Raw genomic sequence first — 21051 nt, 5'->3', positions numbered from 1 at the left:
GACTCGCTTATAATATACGTTAGATCTTTTTCTGTGTTTTTCTTTTTTGTATTGTTCCTCACCCTCGTGTGGCTTTTGAGGACTGATGTGTTGAATTATAACCTGAGAATATCTTCTTCATACATCCATCCCTAAAATAAGCGAAAGAGATGGGACAGCAAACTTGTTGGATTTGTTCGGGAATTCATCATGTCTGTTGTCTGACGATATCAACGGGAGGATGCAAAAGAGCCCAATTCCGGAGTTGGATAGCACATACGACCATATCCAGCTAAAAAAAAAATAAAAAAATAAAAAATAAAAATACCGTATCCCGTCCGCTCTGCCCTCATTTTCAAAATCACTGAGAGTCGAACCAGGACTCAGGTTGGGTGACCGCTTGGGAATCCTCGATGTTGTGTGTTTTTTGATGTTTTTAGCTATCTGTCTGTCGTGTAACACCCCGACCCCTCCCTCCTTGGCTTAGGCTGAATGTTCGGACGATTTTTCCATTCTCGGGAATCCTGTCTCGTTGTCAAACAAGGGTTCCGACCACACAAGATCCTTTTTTTCTTCCCGAATAGCTGCTCCAAGGTAAGGTACTCCCATCACAAACTTCTTGTCTGTCTGTCTGTCTGTATCATTCCCGATGCCAACCGCCCTCTAAAATCTCACCGGGTTTTTTTTTTTTTTTTGGGTTTCTTTATATATATCTGTAAGCCACCATTAGTTAACACTGGGGACAATACGAAAAAGACACAGATGACAAGTCAGATTAAAGTGCTGACTGACAGTATACTCCCTCCCCCCCGCCATCCCCCCCCTTCTCGCTCCCGACTAATCAGTCCACCACAAAAAAACCTCGCAAGTGCCAGTAATAAGCGATGAACTGAAGCGAAAAACAACACTCTATCACAGACATATAAACTCCACACAGTGGATGGATCGAATCTATACATACAATAGTAGAAAGCCAACAACCAACCACCCACCCCAAACCCCCCACCTCTAACCGCGCAATACTACTCAGTTTAGAAACAACATACATACACTCACCTGCGGATGATCGAACTGTCGGTATCCACTCCTCCACCAATCTAGAATCCCCTACCCCTTCCTTCCCCTCACCTCACAAACCCCCTCACTCCCCCAGAATACGGTAGTTCCTTTCTCCACATGTCAACCCCCGTCCCCTCATCGCCGAGAAAACTCAATCATCAAACTCGTAAGACATCATCTACACTAGATCTAGATCTCCCCGTCTCAAATCCCCGGTCCGATGGTACCCGCCCACAGAGAACTGTCTTACAATCAAAATCTGATATAGTTCGGTCTAGGTCCGTCAGGATGAGTGGGTTCCAACTCATGCACGTCACCGTGAACGTCAGCTCACACACAAATCTCACACACTGTTTAGCTGGCCCCCCAATGGTAGTGTAATCCACTTTGCATAATTCCCTCCCGCATCCTGCAGCAAACTTGCATGCAAGATCTATCGTGTCGGGGTTAGTGTACCTGTCGGTAACCAGCCCTGGCCGAGCGAGAGGGGGCCGAGAAAGGGTGTATTGGATCGGATCGGATCCTGGAGGTGGTATGTGATGAGAGATGGGACCCGGGTACGGGAGCAGTTGCAGTGTCGGCGGAGAAGGGAGGGGTTTGGGTGGAAGAAGAGGGAGGGGGGCGTGAGTCCAGTGGTGTGAGGAAGATGGAGGTGTGGTTGAGAGAGGTGGGAAGTGCGTGGGCAAGGCCCTACGCTACCCGCATCCTGTACCCGTATCTTGGTACCCGTAACTTGTCTAGTTGGTGGCGTTCAATACAAGTCTTGTAGAAAGGGTGGCTGCGTGGTAGATGTAGTTGAGTGTGGCCAGTGAGGCCGAGAAGCAAGTATGGGGCGAACGGCCTAGAAGGTGGGTGAAGAACGATCCATCCCCAGCTTCCGGGCTCATCACCGTCGGTTAGCAACAGCAGCTATCAACGGCCATCCGCGCAATATAGGTTTCACAACGCGTACCCACCTGCCATCCCATCCATCTGACACACCCACGCAATCAATCTGCCAATATACCCACCCACCAGGTTGCCGGCATTGGATGGTGGTTCGATTATACCATCTCGATCGTATAGCCCAAGTAAAGACAAGTCCTGGGCTAAGCAAACCTACCTACCCTTTCATACGAACCACCACTACCACCTCGACTCCACGCATCATATGCACATGTGTTGTAGCCGCTGCTGCTGCGAACTGGCGTGCTGCATGCCACACCCTATTAGCGGCAGCGGCAGGCAAGCACCTCCAACCATCCACTGGCGGCCAGCCCGTCTTGGTGAAGTATGAGTGTGTGGTGCTGCCGGCAATCTAATTCTCGAATGGTTCTTCGTCCAGTAGGGGAATAGAACGGCGAGGAGTCGAGAGGGAGGGAAGCCTGGGCTGCATGAGAGTGATGTATGCGGGCGGCCCGATTTGGAAGTTGAGGGTGTTAACAACCGAGAGATTGGTGGAATTCATGTTGGGGGGTGTGGACGTGGAAAGCAGCAGACAGGAAAGATGAATGACGTTGAAGTCGTCATTAGTTGTTCGGAATGGTATGTGATGCTTCCCGGGGCTTGGTGTTGTATACTGGTTCCGATCGTGGTTGACGGTTTCTCTTCCGATGGATCGTGGGCCACAGGCCGAGCTTCATTATTCGAGGGGCTCTATTCGAGATAGAATGCTGATTTTATGACGGTAGAAGAAAGCCAGCCTAGTCTACTTTGTATGTTGGGTGCATAGAGATTGCCACTGCTAGCTGACCTCTGGCATGGATCAACACCGCGAGTTGGTGAAGGGTGTGTATGCCCGTTAATGTCTTGCTCCTTTCCTCGGCCTCCTGATGTCGGCATCATCGTCGGTTGGCCGGATATCGTGCGCGGTGGTGGCAACGGTGGTGATGCTGCATCACGCACAGTGTCATTCATGCCACTCGTTTGGCATCGCTGAGAACCAGGTGACTAGCACGAACACGTACTTGAGCCACTGAAGACATGTAGATCGGCGTGATAGGCGCCAAGTACACCTCTGTGTCGGTTATTGGCTGGAAAGGGATGGGAAAGGATGAGACGATGCGTATTAAATGTTGGCTGTCCCCGGCGCTTTGTTCGTGAATAAGAGATTTGGGAGGTTTGGTGACTCGAGAATGTCCAAACAGGATTTCATCTTAGAAATCTCGGGCCTGAAATGCCACATTGCTCTTGCCAGGTTACCCAATCCTCGATGCTTCCTTCTTCACATAATGGAACGCACCTGCCTCATGGCCAATGTAGCAGGTATCTTGCGTCATTGTCAGTTGAGTGTTTAATGACCATGGAACGTACGAGGTTGAAGACACCGACACACCTCGGAAAACACCATCCATCGACCCTCAACCGAGCTCAAACACGTCCGGTGGACCCTCGAGATGTACTCAACCGTACAGGGAGCCAACCTCAAAGTCATGAGTTGACTATGCCAGCATTGGTGGTCAGTGCACCGGTCCGCCTCCGGTCTCTGTTAGCCTCTTCCGGACCCACCTCATCGGCCGCAACTTTCACGCGCCCGGGCGCAGAATTGCCATCGAACTGCATACCGACCGAAGAAAGCTCCCAACGAAAAGCGAGACTTCCCAAAACCTATCAGCTACACCGAGGCGCTGGGGTTGATCCGGACAACAAGAATTCGACTTGATCTGACAGTGTGGTCTTGAGGAAGCAATGCTTAGGTCTATTTTCTTGCCCAAAGTCTAACTGCAGCCCTTTCTTCTCATTTCTGTTTGGAGTGTGACCGTTACCACTCGGCTGTCAAATGCTGACTACTCTTACAGCCAGCTGCGGAACTCCCATATCCTCCTTTGCAGTTTTACCAAATAAGATCAACTTAGTACCGACACCAGCCGTGAAACCACTTGATACACGCGAGGCAGAGCGTACACAAGTGTATACTGGCATTATATCAGACCGCTCACCCGAACCCCTCGTCCGTTGTAACAAGGCATAGATGCCTACATTCTTGTACCACATGAGAAATACCTCACCTCATGCTCTCGCAATCTTGGCACATTGGACCCGAACTTGTCAGCCACTACAGACGAAATACCGAACCCAATCCCAACACTGACAATTCCTCCAGATAGAGAATGTCCAACATCCTACCCTTTTCCCAAAGCCCAGCCGAAACAAGCATTATTCACCAGCCGCGACCAATGTCACCCAGAGCTTCACCGGTCTGGAACAACTCCCAAGATGCGGGGGATCTCTCCCAGTTGCCCAGATTCCAGAAGCCTAGCAGCCCTGTTACCCCAGATCTACAATTCAGCATTGGACAACAGACTTACACAGCAGTTTGTGTCCATCCCATCAGGTCTCATCGAGCCACACCGCCCCAAGTTAACCATCCACCGGCATTTGCACATACAATTACATTTACGCCACCAACCACGGACCATCGTCCGCCTCCTTCTTCCTCTCACATTGCCGCTCATCGGACATAACCGCCCCAATCTTTCCTCGATTTCACTCATTCCACCCACCCGTCGTGATCACGTCTCAATTATCTCAACCCAAGCTCTCAAAGCGAAGGAGGTCAGACAGACTTTTCACGAACAAGGGTCTCTTGCTCTTAGCTGCAGGACGCATCCCGCTGACGGCCGGGCAGTCTGCATGATAATCTGCATATCTCGACGTAGTGATACTAACAAATTAACAACAACCGCCAAGCTTTGTCGCTCGCGGGTTGGGTATGCCATATGCCGAGGGTAACACAAGGTCAAGAGCGGGGGGCTATGTGTATACATTCAATGGAGTATTCGGGTGCGGCACACCTTACCTTCAAGCGAACCGGTCAAAGCCAGCCGAACCTACATAGGCACACACACAACCATACCAGACCAGACCGAGAAGAAACAAGGGTGATGTATCTCTACCCAACTCCCCGACATACATGCCATACAGCCAACTGCATCTGATACAAAAAAAAGCGGAGGGGGAGGCAAGGGAACAAGGGAACAAGCGGAAGCCAAAAGGGAAGCGCGGCAAGGCCCGAGAAAAGATGGCCCCCGAAATGACTCGGGTGGACGATCTCGAGCCCTACCTTACCATTTGCATTATCTCAGAAAGATCGACTTGTGAGATACAACATCAAAGTTATGGAGCCGTTTCTCTTGGGCTGAAAAAAGAAAGCATGCTGGCTTGTATTCTTTTCGGGTAAAGGCGGAAAACCGCACCACAGGGCCGGGTACACATAGTGGTAGCAACAGGAGCAACAAGCCATGTGTGTCAATTTCCTCGTGGTGAGTGGGGGCACTGCGCTGTGTATTGCGGAAGCACACAGTTCACAGGTCACCCATGTCATCAACAACAACGGTAACAACAGGAATCAATCAACGAATCCATGAAAAAATCCCCATGAGGCCGTCCGGCCACGAGGACAGACAATACCCGGAATATACCCAGCCCTGGTTGCTGCTGTGCTGGATGGCGTACGTACCAACTTACCCCATAGTGTGTTATTTATATGTAGGTATGACACGTTTTTATCCTTCCTTTTACTTGCTGTACGGATTATCGGTTGGGATTATATGCACGCAACAACGCATCGACCGGACCAGACCAGAGACCAACAGCCCCATCATCAGTCATCACGGTCCAAAGAGAGAGGTGCCGAAAGTTCGATCGAAAGGATGAGATGACGGATCATGGCATGACACAATGAAGGGCATCGCCGCCTTGTCCTCTTCGTCCTCTTTATTACATTACCCTACCCTTACCGATACCCCCTTACACCCCCTTCCCCTGTCCTACCCTCCCCTAGTGTACCCATGCCCGTCCTCGGATATCGCGTGCTTCAGCTTTTTTTTTTTTTTTTTTTTTTTAGTCTTCCCAACAGCCGGGAGCATTGCCCGAATGAATGATCGGCGAGGTGGAAGAAAGTGAAGCTTCCATGCTAGTCACCAAAGGAAAAAAGAAGGAGAAAAAACTAAATCGACCAGGTAGGAAGTGTGGATTACTCCACATCTTGACCGACTGTGTTAGCCTCCTGCATTATCATGCATTACCATTCATGTCTGGGTAAGGAAGTCGGTGAAGCCTCAGAGGGGGAAAAATTTGGTCGCGAGAGATTGTTGTGTCGTGGCATCGCAGGGCAGCATTACTTCCAAATCTGGGGCTGACTGGGCTGGGAGCTGGCGAGTAGGAATTCGTTGCTTCTTTGGAAAGCTTCTTTTCAAGAGGACCGGCCGGGCTAAATGCCAACAGGGGGTGGTTTAGTTTAGGTACTGTACAGATGGTGATGGTGGGTGGTGGGTTTTTCTTTCGATGACGCGACATTAAATGGGGGTACTCCATCATCAGGCGTCCATCCTGGATGGGGGGCAGAGAAGCCCAGCTGGACTAGGTATCAGCAAGTGCTTGGGTTGGCAAATTTTTTTGGTTTTTGCTGAGCTGTTGTTTGTTGATGATGATGAACTGTTGTTCGGGTGTTTCTTGTGTTGCTGTCAGGGTGGGGCTCTTCTTTCTCGGCTACCTCTTCAGGTTGTAAGTGGAAGAATATGTCGGGACCGGCCCGGATGTGTGAAGGAGAAAAATAGAAGAGAGATTGGAAAGGATGAAAAGGTCCGGAAGAAGGTGTCCCATACAACCTGCCAAATGAAGCGGAAACTAGGAATGACGATATGCTGCCGCAGGAAAAGGGCCCGTACCCCCGAGCCGGGAACAAGCCTATGCGGTCCAAACGGTTTGGGATGATGGGTAGATGCGACCATGGGCTGGGGCCGCGGTGTAGCTCCGGTCACGGGATTATTAAATTGCTCAGGACCGCTGTCAACAAGCACCCAGGCAACGAAGAAGACAGACAGCAGAAGAGTTCTGCAGTCCAAGCTATCCGAGGTGAAGCCGTTGCTACTGGCGGACGTCGCCAAGTGCTCGCCTGGCAGCCTTGTCCCGTCGGCTCACCTTACCACCGTTCCACCGGGAGAAAAGGTCAACTCTCCCTCTTTTTTTTTCTTTTCTCTCTCTTGAGTGATGAATGGGGAAGTTGATGATAGATATTGACTAGCTCGAGTCTTGTCTCGAAATATGAAATGTCACATCTCACCCCCCTTCGCTCCGATGCCCACAATATTACACAGGGAGCATGGCCAGTCGGTGGCAGCGAGCCGGAGAGCTTCCGGGGCCTCCTTCTACAAGACCAAAACCGGGCAGATATCTTTGGTCATATTCACACCCCCAAAGCGAAAAACTCGAGTAGAACCGTCAAGCGCGGCGCTACTTGGGTTTAGCACCATGTATAATACCGAGTATCAGGTATCAGGTTGTCGCAGAATAGGCGGTGCAGCTCAAGTCCCAAGGTCGCATGCAAGACTAGCACTAAGCAGCAGCCAGAAATCGCAATCAGTGGCTGTCCTGCTTCCTGCCACCACTTGCAAGCTGCTTTAGCGCGACAGCTTGCCCCGCGTCTCCGTCTCGATGCTTTTCTCGTGGAGATGGGGACTGCTGCATGCAGCCTGTCTGCCGTCACCATTTCTCTCTCTGTCCGTCCGTCTCTCTCTCCATCAACAAAGCGGTGAGGGACATGCACAACCTTGGTGGCTGATAATCCCATGGGATCGAGACACCCGGACCTATCGGGGAGCGGAGCAGTATGCTTGCTTCCATCCAGACTGTCGGTCTGCTTCTCTTCCCCCCACACCATACACGATGATCTTCCATCGAGGGCATCCCGAGTCCAGCTGCCCGGTTTGTGGCCGCCGCTCGCTGTGTTGCTGCATCTCGTCGGCATGCCGTTGACGGCAATAGGTGCCACTGACCGACATTGCTTCGGTGGTCTCATGATCAGGACAAGACGGCAGTCGACACCCCCATGGGCCCCAGTCAACGCACGTCTCACGATTGACGCTCTCCCGCAAGTGCCGTCCGTCTCTCAGGCAGAAACCCGGGAGCACATCAGGCCGTGGTGGTCCCAGGTGCCGGTAGAAGAAGGAACCCCGCGTCCTAGCGGTCCCAGCGCTTGCCAGGGCCTCCCATGATGCTCCTCGTTTCTGGTGTCCTTTTTTTGCGCCTTGGTGTGGGAATCTCTGCACGTCGGTCCCAGACAGCACGGGACGGAAGCAATGCAGGGTACGGGTGATGAGTGGTGGGATGTGTGTTTTGTGTGTGTGTGTGTGTGTGTGTGTGTGTGTGTGTGTGAGGGGTAGGTTGGTGTCTGGTAGAAATGCTGAATTGGGCAGTGAGCTCACATTCGCATTCTGAAGAGGGTAGAGAGAGACACTATGTACAGTTTGGTATGGATAGAAGTGAGGGTAGAAACCTGTCTCTGATGAGGCATTCCAGAAAATGCACATGGTTGGTTGACAGGCTTGTGCAACGTCCTTGCGGGTCTGGTCTGGACTGCACCGTAGCACCCCACCTCCTTCTCCACCCCCGTACCGTAGGTACCTACTGGAGTGCAACAGGTACGGTATGTGATGTAGTACAGGGTGTTGATATCCAGACACCCCCGGGATCTGGAAGGTAGGCAAGTACCACCAAGTAGTCTCTTTTGGCACCCTCGATCAATTCGAACTAATAGTGGTCAGAGCCCCTCCGCCGGTTCTCTGTTCCAGAGCTCGACTCTCTTTTTCCAAAGAAAAACAACAACAATCAACAGACACATCGGAGAGACACCACAGCTCGTCTGACGTACCACGCTCGTTTGTCTTTTCTTCGTCCCAATTCCTCTCTCCTCCCCCCTCCAACCCTGCCCTCCTCCTCCCGACCTTCCCACCATAGTCCCGTGGACTGGTTCGGCTGAGATCGGCCCCGCATTCCATCCATCCGCCCATCGCCGGCAGCAGCCATCGCAAGGCCACCTGAGGAAGCTGCAACCGTTCTGGGAAGCAACAAGTACGTTCCAGGGCACCTACAACAATATCTCAGGATTCCCGTCACCCGGGGAGCGATTCGGAGAGGGATTCTTCTCTACGAGAAGGCTCAACGAAAAGAAAGAGGTCAGTTCTCTCCTTTGGTCTCCCTCCCCATCAACAGCACAACAGGAGGCCGTCCACTCATGAATGTTGGGGTGGTGGTGTCCTGGTGGTGGTCCAGTGTCGTTCAAGTCCCGTCGCACTTGTGTCGTCCGTGATCTCGACTCCGACCCGCCGCAGTGGCAAAAGCCACAGCCAACCCCGTCAGCTGCCTTTGCTGCCCCACCACACACGCGCGCTGTCAACCGAAAGCCATTGTCGGCTGTCGGGCAGCTTTGGAGGCATCCAGCCAGTTACAACAGCTCATTGGCATATGTTCGAGATGCTAACAGTTAACTTGATGCACCAAGGCCAACCTCATATTGCCGCCACAGCAAGGCCGTGAGCCATCGGCCTCGTGCTGCTTTCTACTCGTCGTCCTAATCTCGTTCTGTATGTTGAAAATCATATCATCTATCTACCTAATCCACACCTGTTACCACGCAATCGAAAAAGAGTCAGACTGTCGCCTTCCACTGCCACTGCCAATCCCGCTACTGAGCCAGCCAGCCAGTCGTGCATCTCGCATATCCCAACATTGTCTTGACGGGGCCGGCAACAGCATGTCATGCAGGGTCCTGGACCGCAACGACTCTCGTCCTCCCTCCGCACTCGTTTTTTCCTTCTCTAGTTCTCTTCTCTAGTCCTTCGTCTCTTTTGATTTCTTTTCTTGTTTTCTAACACACCGCTTCTTTTTGCGAAAACAGGCCCAGCATGGACGCGCTGCTCCAAACCAGCGGTCCGGAGCATGATGGCCAACAATACGTCAAAGCCTTTGCCCAGGTGACATACGAAACGACTCAGAAATGCTATCCGGTCGTGCTGCTTCTCGCCTTTATTATCTCGGCCGGCATCCATAGCATCGCCAAATCGAGGACTGAGGAAGAACTCCTGATTCCGACAGCCACAGGTCCAGGTGGCAAGCCGCTGCCCATTACGAAGCGAAAACGGGAGCACCGAGATCAGCAATCGTTATATTCCACCGACGGCTGCAACGGAGGCATCTCAATTCAGGTTTTTCGGTATTTGGTGGGCGCCTTGATTTTGTCGTTTGCTGCCAATGCGGCTGCAACTGCCCTGCATGTCTGGCAATCCAGCAAGGTTGGAGGAGAGCTGTGGTGGTGTGGGGAGGAGAGAGTTGTAAGTCGAGCCAAGAACCAAGTCGGATTTGCGCACCGGCAACAAAACAAAGCTGACACCATTACCCAGGTCTACGTCGTGGGCGCGGCGTTCTTATACATTTACGTTTTAATCACCCTCTTTGACTGGGATGACAGCCCGACGCCAGTGCACTCGATAATATGGGTGCTTGGTCTTTTTGGGGAAGCCATTATCCTTTTATCGTTTGTCTGCACCCTCGCCACTGGGAAATATGTCTTGGACGGCGAGGAGATGGGGGCTCTCCGAGAAAACCCACTGGGTTTCTGGGACTTGACAGATCTGGGCATTGGAGGTGTCCGGCTGCTCATTGTTGTGTTTTTGGTCAGCATGTACGCCCTCGTCGCATCAAAAAGACGCCTGGAAGAACGGCGGCTTTTGGACGAAGAGGCGAACCGGTCGGACTCGGATGAAACGAGCCCGCTTCTTTCGCACAGCGGAACCGCAACACCTTACAACCGTGGACGATCAAGACAAAACTCGGATTATGGAGGCACCCGCAATGTCAACAAAAATGCCAACAACGATCCTGAAGGCGGTTACCAGCAATGCGAGGACAATGCCGCCTTTTACCGACCCGACAAACTGCCGCATAAAACCTGGTTCGAATATTGCCGTGGATACTCGATCTTCTTCCCCTATCTCTGGCCCAGCAATTCGACCAAGCTCAAGCTCATCGTCTTGTTGTGTTTTCTGCTGGAAGTCTCGCAGCGTGTCGTCAATATCATGGTCCCCGAACAGATCAAGACTGTGACAGATACCCTTGCCAAGAATTTCGACCACCCCAACACCGGAACAGGTGCCAAAATTGCCGCTGGCTTGACGGGAATCTTCAGCTTCTCTGGCGGCAAAGATAACGGTGAAAACCCTGGCAATACTGGGGCTCCGTGGTTTGATCTCGGGCTCTTCATTGCGCTCAAGCTTCTCCAAGGCCCATCCGGATTGCTGGGATCAGCCCGCTCCATTCTTTGGATTCCCGTATCTCAGCACACCTATCGCGCCCTCACGACAGCAGCTTTCGAACATGTTCACTCCCTGTCTCTGGATTTCCACTTGGGAAAGCGCACTGGTGAAGTGCTCTCTGCTCTTAACAAGGGTGCCTCGATCAACCAGTTCTTGGAACAGGTCACCTTCCAGGTTGTGCCAATGTTGGTCGATCTTTTGCTCGCCATCGGCTGGTTTTACTTCCGTTACGGAGCGATGTATGCACTTTTTGTGTCCATCATCACGTTTTACTACCTCTACTTGACCATTCGCATGGCTGCCACTAGATCTGATCAACGACGCGACATGGTCAATGCCGACCGCGAGGAAGAGGCTGTCAAAAACGACTCGATCACATCATACGAGACGGTCAAATACTTCAACGCCGAGCAGCACGAATTTGCGCGGTATCGCAATGCCATTGTCAATTTCCAGACGGCAGAGGCCAAGGTTACATGGGGCATCAATCATATGAACATGTGCCAGTCGATTGTGTTCATGTGCGGTTTGCTGGTTGTCCTCTTGACCTGTGGCTATGAAGTATCTCAGGGGACACGCACTGTCGGTGAATTCACGTCCTTGGTCACGTATCTCGCCCAGCTGCAAGGCCCGCTCAACTTCTTTGGCTCGTTCTACCGTACGATTCAGCAGGCCATGATCTCGGGTGAGAGACTGCTTGAATTGTTCAAGATCCAGCCTACTGTGGTTGACAGCCCCGGGGCAGTCCCCCTGCAGGAGAGCACCGGCCATATCAAGTGGGAGAACGTTGGCTTTTCATACGACAACCGCAGAACCGCCCTTCACGATCTGTCATTTGAGTGCAAGCCCGGCACGACCACCGCTTTTGTGGGAGAGTCTGGCGGAGGCAAGTCGACTGTCTTCCGGCTCATGTTCCGGTATTACAACCCCAAAGCCGGAAGACTTTTGATCGAAGGCCAGGATGTTCAAGACCTCACCATTGACTCGGTGCGCCGCGCCATTGGTGTTGTTCCTCAGGACACGATCCTCTTCAACGAGACGCTCATGTACAACCTCCGCTATGCCAACCCCAGCGCATCCGACGAAGAGATCTATGAGGCGTGCCGGGCTGCTGCCATTCACGACCGCATCATGAGCTTCCCTGATGGCTACAACACCAAGGTGGGAGAGCGAGGCCTCCGGCTCAGCGGTGGCGAGAAGCAACGCGTGGCGATTGCGCGAACAATTCTCAAGAACCCCAAGATCATCATGCTGGATGAGGCGACGTCGGCACTTGATGGAGAAACAGAGCAAAAGATCCAGTCGAAGCTGATTAGTGGCAAGTTCGGACAAGGCCGCACCTTGTTGATTATTGCGTAAGTTTTAGTCGGGGAAACCGGAGCGGGTGGAGATTGTGTTAGCTAACCGAGTTGCATTGCACAGTCACCGACTGTCGACCATCACTCACGCAGACCAGATCATTGTTCTCCATGCCGGCACCATGGTGGAGAAGGGCACTCACGAGGAGCTTCTGGCCCTCAACGGTCGCTACGCCGCCATGTGGGAAAAGCACTGCCGCGCCGAACGTGCGGCCGAACATGCTCGCGACGCAACACGGAAAGCCAAGAAGCTCATGGGCTATGCAAACATTTCTAGGCCCAGCGGTGCGAATGGCTACGATAGCATGTTGTCATCCGCCATCCTGCCTACGGCCATGAACAGCCCTACGCTCGCACCGAAGCATGACGACAGCCGCTCCATCAGCTCGAATGATAGCCATCATTCTGGCAGTGGCTCTGACGGCACGCTTCAAGAGGAGGACGACGAGCAGCCGGAAAAGTTGCAGCCCAACGGGGTGAAGCAAGACGAGGAGCGTAGGCCGCTTCTGTACTCGTTCCCCTCGGGCACCACAGCTGGCCGCTCGACGGATGCCCCGGACCGTGTTTGATTTCCAAGCACTCGATCCCCTACTGTCGGATTTGTCACCACCACATTTTGGCATTTTTGCGTTTCTACTCTTTTTGAATCCGATAGAGCGCTCAACACATGCGGAGCACAGCCAATAACTTTAATGAGGCGACATTGATCACCTCCCTAATCAACTAATCAAGAATCCTGGACGCCTTCAACTACCGAGCCGGGGTTGATGATTTCACCGTCCAACAACACGGCGAACTGTCGACAAGCCGGCGGTATACCCTACTGTAACGAATATCACGACACGCACGACTGTCAGCGATCACAGTATAGCACAGCACAGCGCAGCGAAGCGAGCTTTTTAATAGTCCTACAACTCAACATTCCTCTTCTGTTTGTATACTTTTGTTTTTTCCTTTTATTTCTCTGTTTTTGGGGGTTTGTGCTGCGCATGTTTTTCTGAGACGACAGAGACGAATCTCCTCTAGCCTTGTTTTTTCTCGGTTTTTTATATTTCTTCTCCTTTTTCTTTGAAACCACGAAATGATATCCCCAGCATATGGGCGGCGTTGTGTGCGTGCTTTGACTTTGGATCAAGGCGGTAGGAGGGTGGATGGGGTGAGGAGGGGGAAAGGGGGTTGTAGAGAAAATGAATGAGAGCCTGTTTCAGCGCAAAGCGAACAAGCGAGTGTTTACTACCTTCTTCCCTCATGATGTGTCTGGTAGATTGGGGGGGTCCAAGGGGTCGTCCGTCTGCAGGACATCACCGACGGGCATAAAGGCGAAAGGAGTTTCATGGGGATGTTGGGGCTTATGAGTTTTGGCGTTTTGGTTGTGTTGTTTGTTTGAGCGTAAGTTTCATGGTTTTTTTTTTTTTTTTTTTTTTGGGATGTCTGTATGCTTTTGATGAGTAGGACGCAAGAGGCAACGTTAATGGGGGTTTTTGTTGCCTTGCGCTGGTGAGGGAAGGGAGAGAGGCCTAAAGGAAAGGAAAAAGGGGCTTGATACCATCATTGTGAGTTGAGATGTGTGTAGAATGAGATTCTTCTGAGATATGAAGAGGGAATAACACGAAAGTCTGTCATTTGATGGACGTTATTTACAAGATTTTGAGTTGGTGAATGTGTACAATGTTTTACGTTAATGGAAGTGATGGCTTCTGGGAATGCCACACCGAGTCTGTAAAGTGGTTGTAAGTGGTACAGAGTAAGGGTTAGGGGTGGTATGGTGGGGCAAATGGCGGACTGGCCTCACGTGCGGCAGGAAGCTCTCTGAAGTTCCCATCATTGTTGTGCCAATTCAGCCATCAATCAGCCTTGTTCTTTCCCCCAAACAACATTTCTCAGCCTTGTCTTGGGTTTGGCACCGGGCTTGAACCACCCCATCTTCTCGTCTCGACTTTTACACTTCTTACTTTTGCAGTCCAACAAAGTCTTTTCTCGACTCTTACACTCAACATTCAACCATTACATTCGTTTTTATCAAAGGATACAGAAACTCACCGCAACCGACAACCACCCATCAAGGTTCTCCAGCTACTCCGAGGAACACATTTCACCATCCACCACAACCACCACCCGACAAACCAATTCTCCGGCCCCTTTCAACTGTTTTCTTTCCCTCAGTTTATTTTTATTTTTATTTTTATTTTTATTTTTACAAAATCAATTTCTACCAACCCACGCTTGAAAATGTCCAACAACAACAACCCCTCCACGCCCGTAAAAATCCCCCCTTCGGCAGCTGGCTACACACCCGCCACCCTCGACCCCGAACTCCGCTCGTCAATCAACGGGACCTTGATCAAAGAGGGTCATGTCGCCAAGTTCGTCTTCCCCCATTTCCCACTCCCCCTTCCAACCTCCCCAACCTTTTGCTAATTCTCCCAGAATCCAAGAAATCCTCCTCCACACCCTCCACGCAAACCCAACCAACTGGCCCACCCTCGTCGAGAACCACGCCCGGGATTTGTTGCGGTCGGGCGAGGTGACCACCTTTCCGGTCTTGCTGAAGAGGGTGATGGATGATATTAGGCATGATACCGCTCTTGCTCCGAGCAACAGAGCAGCGAATGGGACGCCGGGTCAGGGGGAGGAGGTGAACGTTAATGGGAAGAATGTGAATGTTAATGGGAATGGGATCAAGGTTGGTGGTGGGGGAAGGGGGGAGAATGGTAATAGTTTGGCGTTGCCACAGCAGGTGGTGGAGGATGCGTTGAGGGTTACGAGGGCGGCGTTGGAGGGGGTGGTGGAGATTGAGGAGGGGAATCCTTAGGGGGGAATGAGGGTGAGGAAGGGGACGGGGTTTGCGAAGGGGGGAAAGGGTGATGGGGATGGGGCTGCTGGAGCGGGGGGGTTTGAGGATAGTGATGGGGATGGTGCCAACTAGGATACTGGAGACGAGAATTTACCGCCACCGCCGCCATTGGAAGAAGAAGAACGGGGTGCCGAAGAGAGTGGGGAGGATGAGTCTGGAGACGATGATGCAGGCGAGGATGAAGAAGACGAAGATGAAGAAGGCGAGAGTGACGCTGATGATGAAGCGGGGCCGCACGGCGACAGCGACGAGAGCGACGCTGATGAAGACGAGAGGGAGCCAGCGGGAGAGGAACCATCGAGAGAGGAACCAGCGAGAGAGCAAGATCTTGCGAGAGAACAGAGTAGTGGGGGCGAAACACTGGTGGATGAAGATGGAGAGGTGCCTGGTTTTCACGATGAGGAGACGGCTGTTGAGACTGACAACGACGCAACTGTTGATGAGGACTATGATGTGATTGATCCTCTGACTAGCGAGCCGTATCCAGAGGGGACTGGCCCTCGTCATCGGCATGCTGCTGATGTGTATTCTGATCCGAGTAGAGGATTATCATACAGAAGAGGGGGATGATCTCGGTGGGTGATTCTGACTCCGGGATCGTGGCAATGGCATGGGTTTTGGAGACGGAGGGGGAGAGTCGGCCAGTTCGTGAATCAGCTGAATCTGGGGAATGAGGAACGAGTCTAATAGGGATGGGTGACAAGAGTGTGTGGATATGGATATATCAGCGGGGGAGGAATCACCACGAGGTTTTGGTTTGTGTTTTTTTCTTCCAGAGCGAAAGGAAGAGTTTAGGGGATGCATTATAATATGTCAGGGCGCCCACAACCAAGCGAACGATAAGCAGTAGGGTAGGCCTTACACAGTTGATAATGGGAAAGCGAGTTGGGGGCAAGGGGGAAATATTGGTTTTTATGCACACAACACTTGTGTATATATAGATATATCACACCAAGAACACACACAAATTGGCACCATCAGCGGGGGCGTTAATACCATGGGTTTTTTCCTTTTCTTCATCCCCGTTTCTCTCTTCCGTGTTGTTGGCATAGTACACCAGGACGTATCTCGTTTTTGATCAAGTCTTCATCACGAATCTAAACCCCCCCGAAAGCAAATGGGACTGAACGTTCACCGGCCAATTGCCTAGGATTTCAAAAACAGACCAAATATCCTCAAGGCCCTACACCTTTAAAGAAAGGTTATCCAAGTTGGAAGCATATCATCACAGGAAGCAATCACCAAAACACACAGTAAACAGTGTGCAATCTATAGTCTTGATTGTTTGCCATTAAAAACGGCCATCATAAATAAATCATTAGACGCCCATCGTAATAACCAGCGCCTCTAGCAACTATGAAACTCTTTGCCTCATCGCGCCCGCCCACAACTACGCAGAAAGTCCACACTGCCCAGTCTCAAAAACCATGAGCCTCAAGACTGGGGGCAAACTTGCTACCGAATAATAGCTCCGCTGTTAGGCCAATCGAAATAACTGACCGCCCAAGTACACCGCTGTAAACCCCATTTGCCTAAAGAACTCCCCGACCGATTGTGCAAACTGCTAGACAGCGTAATGCTGGAGTAAACTAGAATACATGGGCTGCGGATCTTTTTTTTTTGCCAAACTCGTAGGTCATGGCTGATACGTTTAGTCATAGAGACCCTCATCATCACCAGCATCACCGAACGAGTTGCCAGCACCACCGTTGCCGGCAGCACCCTCAACACCACCCTCGGGGAACTTGAAGTAGGCGCCTGGACCGGCGTTCTTCATTTGCTGGGCAAAGGCCTCATAGCGACGAATCTCGACATCACTGACGGAACGGCGAGCCATCTGCATGGCCTCCTCGAAGTGGCGCTTGGTGAGCTCAGGAACGGGGTCCTCCTCGCCCTCCATATCGACATCCTCACCGTTAGCCTCGCGCTCCTTGGTGCGCTGGATCTCGGTAGAGATGGCCTCCCTGATGGCAAGCTTGACAGCGCGCTGCGTGATGAAACCAAGATCGGCACCGGAGAAGCCGTGGGTCTTGGAAGCGATGTAGTTGAGGTCGACATCGTCAGCGACAGGAGTCTTGCGGAGCTGAGCGGTCAAGATGCTGAGACGGCCAGCCTCATCGGGAAGAGGGACATAGATGAGGGAGTCGAGACGACCAGGACGGCACAGGGCAGGGTCAAGCTGCTCGGGACGGTTGGTAGCGCCAATGACGAAGACGTTCTTCTTGGAGGTCATGCCGTCCATTTCTGGTTTCAGTGTTAGCAGATATAATCATAAACAAAGGACAGCATATTAAACATACCAGTAAGGAGCTGGTTGACGACACGGTCGGAAGCACCGCCAGCATCACCAACGGAACCGCCACGGGCCTTGGCAATAGAGTCCAACTCGTCGAGGAAGACAATGCAAGGAGCGGCGGCACGAGCCTTGTCGAAAATGTCACGAATGTTGCTCTCAGACTCACCGAACCACATGGAAAGCAGCTCAGGACCCTTGACAGAGATGAAGTTGGCAGCGCACTCGTTGGCAACAGCCTTTGCCAACATTGTCTTACCCGTACCAGGAGGACCATAGAACAGGACACCGCGGGATGGGGACATGCCGAACTTGAGGAACTTCTCAGGGTGATCGACGGGATACTGAACACTCTCCTTGAGCTCCTCCTTGACGGTCTCGAGACCACCGATATCCTCCCAGCGGACGTTGGGAACCTCGACAACGGCAACCTCGCGAAGAGCGGAGGGGTTGGACACGCCAAGGGCGAAGCGGAAGTTCTCCATGGTCACACCAAGAGAGTCGAGGACCTCGGCATCGATGGTATCCTCGTCCAGATCAATGAGATCCATCTTCTCACGAATCTGCTGCATGGCAGCCTCGGAACAGAGGGCGGCAATATCGGAACCGACGTAACCGTGAGTCTCAGCAGCGATCTGCTCGAGATCAACGTCGTCACCAAGCTTCATGTTCTTGGTGTGGATCTGGAGAATCTCAAGACGGCCAGTTGGGTCAGGGACACCAATGTCGACCTCACGATCGAAACGACCGAAGCGGCGGAGGGCAGGATCAATAGAGTTGGGTCTGTTGGTAGCGGCCATGACCACAACGTTGGAACGGGCCTTCATGCCGTCCATGAGGGTCAAGAGCTGAGAGACAACGCGACGCTCAACCTCGCCGTTGGTCTTGTCACGCTTGGGGGCGATGGAATCGATCTCGTCAATGAAGATGATAGCCGGGGAGTTCTTCTCAGCCTCTTCGAACGCCTTTCTCAAGTTGGACTCGGATTCACCGGCCATCTTGGACATAATCTCGGGACCGTTGATCAGGAAGAAGAAGGCACCCGTCTCGTTGGCAACAGCACGAGCCATGAGTGTCTTACCGGTACCAGGAGGTCCGAAAAGGAGCACACCACGTGGGGGCTTGATACCAATCGACTTGAAAAGCTGAGGGTGGCGGAGTGGCAGCTCGACCATTTCACGAATCTGAGCCATCTGCTTGCGGCAACCACCAATGTCGTCATAGCCAACCTCGTTGAGGTTGTTCTCCTCCTCATCACGCTGGATGGGCTCGCCCTCGCAATGGATAACCGTATCTTGAGCGACGATGCCGTACTCAGGAGGGTCAACCTCGACAACCTTGAACTCGACCGCTCTCATGCCTCCGCGTACCACGAAGAGGTCACCTTGTCTGACGGGGCGGTAGGCTTCGCGGAAATAAGGAGCGAGGAACACGTCAAAGAGAGAGCCGGTAAGGCCCTCGACGGTGTCGGCGATTGGGAGAACGGCAATACGTTTGGCCTGTAGAGGTACACTTGTTAGCATCGACACTCGGCCAACCCAAACAGCAAACAGTATCAAACTTACATATTTGATATCGGGGCATGGGTGAATTGTGATCATGTCACCGTGCTTGACCCTAAGGTTGTGACGGACAACACGGTTGATGCGGGCACTGCCATCATCGAGGTCGTCGTCGGCAAGGACGATCAACACAGTGTCCTTTCTCTTCTTGCCACGAACCAAGACAGTGTCGCCACGGAACAGCTGGAGAGTGTCCATGGTGTTGTTGGAGAGGGCGATGATGGAGTTGTCGTCATTAACGGCATCCGTCACCATCAGCTGGTTGGGCTTCTTCTTCTTCTTGAGAATGGCGGTGGCGGTGTCATCTTCATCCTTGCGCTCAGCACCAGAGGCATCCCTATTTCGCGGGGTTAGCTGTCAGTTGTTTGCCGAGACTAGAGCTTTGGGGTGTTTGATGGCATCATCCATCTCCATCCACAGAGGACAACGTACATGAGGTTGACCTTCTTCTTGTGCTCAGGGTGATCGGCACTAGGCTCGGGAGCCATCTTGTCGGTATTTGTGATGATGTCAAGTGGGAGACTCGTTGATAATGGGTCGGAGAGGAGGGGGAAACGAAGTCGGTCGTCGGCGGGGTTGTTGATAATGGGAGTTGTTTCTGGGAGATGGGGGGCCTCTCCAGCGGAAACGATGGCAGAGTTTTTATCTGCAAAAAATGAAATTTGAGTTGGTGATGAGATGGAAAGTTAAAGACACCTCCAGCTCTGGCTTTCGTTGCAGGTGAGTTTGGTTTGGTAAGGTTGGCCAGGTTCCAGAGGCGATCTCTAGGCGGCCACTCGGATGACGAGTGCGGGTCCTGCCACTGCCAGGCGGCAAATGTCCGTGCGTTTTTGCCCAGCAAGAGCACTGAGGACAGGTCAGGCACCGCTTATCGCTCGTTATCACTACCAGGTGGCCCGAGCTCCCTACCTTTTCCAGCTGTTGCTGCGCTCTCCTCTCTCGAGGTGAACCTTCGAACAGTTTCCACACCGCCCCTCCATTCACTCAGCAATGCTGACCTAATTCACCTTCACAAGGCTTTCTTTGTTTTCATTCTCCGCTCCTTGTTTTGTGTGAGGTGGCTTTTGGCTGTGGGTGAATTTTGTATTCACTTTCCAGTTACGAGGCTACGCCATGACCATCGCAGAGCCTGCCCCGCGTTGCCACTTGGCTGGGGTGTCTTGTTTCCTCATGCAGCCCAACTCCAGCATTCCATCACCGAGACGTATATACCGACAGCTCAGTACCTGTGTACATGTACGACCAAGAGCTGAAAACGGATCTCTTGAGAGTCTTCAGCTGAGTTTGCCTCTTCACCGGAGGAGCTGGTTGTCCTCAAACATGATGTTCATCCTAACCATCATCATCAGAAAGCATGCTTGGCCGATTCAGTGTCTACGGCAGCCAAGACGGTTTACCCCACATTCGGCCCCGGCCTTGGCACCTTTACCCTGGCATTCGGCCGGCGGAGTGTCATTGAGAATCGGGATCTGCTGAATCCCAGCTCGGGACGGGCAGCCAACTGCCGGAATGACACGGACCGACCGCCAAGACACACTGAGGCCCTATCCTATGTCTATGCTGAGAATTCAACGCTTTCATTGCCATGGTCGTGGGACAAGGAAAACATTCGAAATTGTCTAAGGACTCACCACCCACAGAGCGCTCAGCATCCATTCAACTTACTTGCGACAATAAGCTCAGTCTTCACTAGTATCCTAGAATAGGCAAAAGAGATGCAGCACCACGAGGAGCCCTTCCGGGAAGGATTTAGAAATCTCCAAGGTAGATTGACTAGCAATGGCCTGTCGAGAACGTTTGTCGTTCGAGGGACACCACCACCTGACAAGGAGACGACTCAACACTCAGGTTCTCTCTTCATGCTGCTGATGACTGT

At 52.2% G+C, this 21051-nt stretch overlaps 5 protein-coding genes across 5 annotated transcripts; 4 read left to right on the top strand and 1 right to left on the bottom strand.

Annotated features, from left to right (window-relative positions):
* Nucleotides 1–1902: 1902 nt before the first annotated feature.
* QC762_705620 (uncharacterized protein) lies at nt 1903–4749 on the top strand (the record flags this gene model as incomplete). Its single annotated transcript, XM_062893415.1, has 4 exons — nt 1903–2562; nt 2712–4064; nt 4121–4572; nt 4708–4749. The coding sequence occupies exons 2-4, from the start codon at nt 3989–3991 to the stop codon at nt 4747–4749; spliced, it is 570 nt and encodes a 189-aa protein (XP_062739214.1). The 5' UTR covers nt 1903–2562; nt 2712–3988.
* A 3914-nt stretch (nt 4750–8663) lies between these two features.
* QC762_0107980 (uncharacterized protein) lies at nt 8664–9371 on the top strand (the record flags this gene model as incomplete). The annotated part of the gene is made up of 2 exons (XM_062884280.1): nt 8664–8972; nt 9327–9371. Coding segments are annotated over 2 exons (354 nt in total), but the record flags the coding sequence as incomplete, so codon positions are not given.
* A 330-nt stretch (nt 9372–9701) lies between these two features.
* Nucleotides 9702–14118, top strand: hmt1 (ATP-binding cassette-type vacuolar membrane transporter Hmt1; the record flags this gene model as incomplete). Its single annotated transcript, XM_062893414.1, is given in 4 exon segments — nt 9702–10127; nt 10197–12463; nt 12531–13877; nt 13891–14118. The coding sequence occupies 3 exon segments, from the start codon at nt 9702–9704 to the stop codon at nt 13033–13035; spliced, it is 3198 nt and encodes a 1065-aa protein (XP_062739212.1). The 3' UTR covers nt 13036–13877; nt 13891–14118.
* Nucleotides 14119–14306: 188 nt separating this feature from the next.
* Nucleotides 14307–16280, top strand: QC762_705600 (uncharacterized protein). The gene is made up of 2 exons (XM_062893413.1): nt 14307–14829; nt 14894–16280. The coding sequence occupies exons 1-2, from the start codon at nt 14696–14698 to the stop codon at nt 15276–15278; spliced, it is 519 nt and encodes a 172-aa protein (XP_062739211.1). The 5' UTR covers nt 14307–14695; the 3' UTR covers nt 15279–16280.
* Nucleotides 16281–16558: 278 nt separating this feature from the next.
* On the bottom strand, nt 16559–20233 carry CDC48 (AAA ATPase cdc48). Its single transcript, XM_062893412.1, has 4 exons — nt 19608–20233; nt 19179–19512; nt 17621–19112; nt 16559–17564 (listed from the first exon to the last, which is right to left on the bottom strand). The coding sequence occupies exons 1-4, from the start codon at nt 19661–19663 to the stop codon at nt 16972–16974; spliced, it is 2475 nt and encodes an 824-aa protein (XP_062739210.1). The 5' UTR covers nt 19664–20233; the 3' UTR covers nt 16559–16971.
* Nucleotides 20234–21051: the final 818 nt, after the last annotated feature.

Source organism: Podospora pseudocomata, chromosome 7 (assembly GCF_035222375.1).
Source record: "Podospora pseudocomata strain CBS 415.72m chromosome 7, whole genome shotgun sequence".
Taxonomy (NCBI): Eukaryota; Fungi; Ascomycota; class Sordariomycetes; order Sordariales; family Podosporaceae; genus Podospora; species Podospora pseudocomata.
This window is presented reverse-complemented; position numbering and strand designations above follow the sequence as displayed.

What these genes read in the sequence shown, in the direction of transcription:
- QC762_705600 (XM_062893413.1), top strand. Translation starts at nt 14,696, where the DNA reads ATGTCCAACAACAACAACCCCTCCACGCCCGTAAAAATCCCCCCTTCG. An exon ending in AAAGAGGGTCATGTCGCCAA is followed by an intron (nt 14,830 to 14,893) that starts GTTCGTCTTCCC and finishes TAATTCTCCCAG; the next exon opens with AATCCAAGAAATCCTCCTCC.
- CDC48 (XM_062893412.1), bottom strand. Translation starts at nt 19,663, where the DNA reads ATGGCTCCCGAGCCTAGTGCCGATCACCCTGAGCACAAGAAGAAGGTC. An exon ending in CATGCCCCGATATCAAATAT is followed by an intron (nt 19,113 to 19,178) that starts GTAAGTTTGATA and finishes GTACCTCTACAG; the next exon opens with GCCAAACGTATTGCCGTTCT. An exon ending in CGTCAACCAGCTCCTTACTG is followed by an intron (nt 17,565 to 17,620) that starts GTATGTTTAATA and finishes CACTGAAACCAG; the next exon opens with AAATGGACGGCATGACCTCC.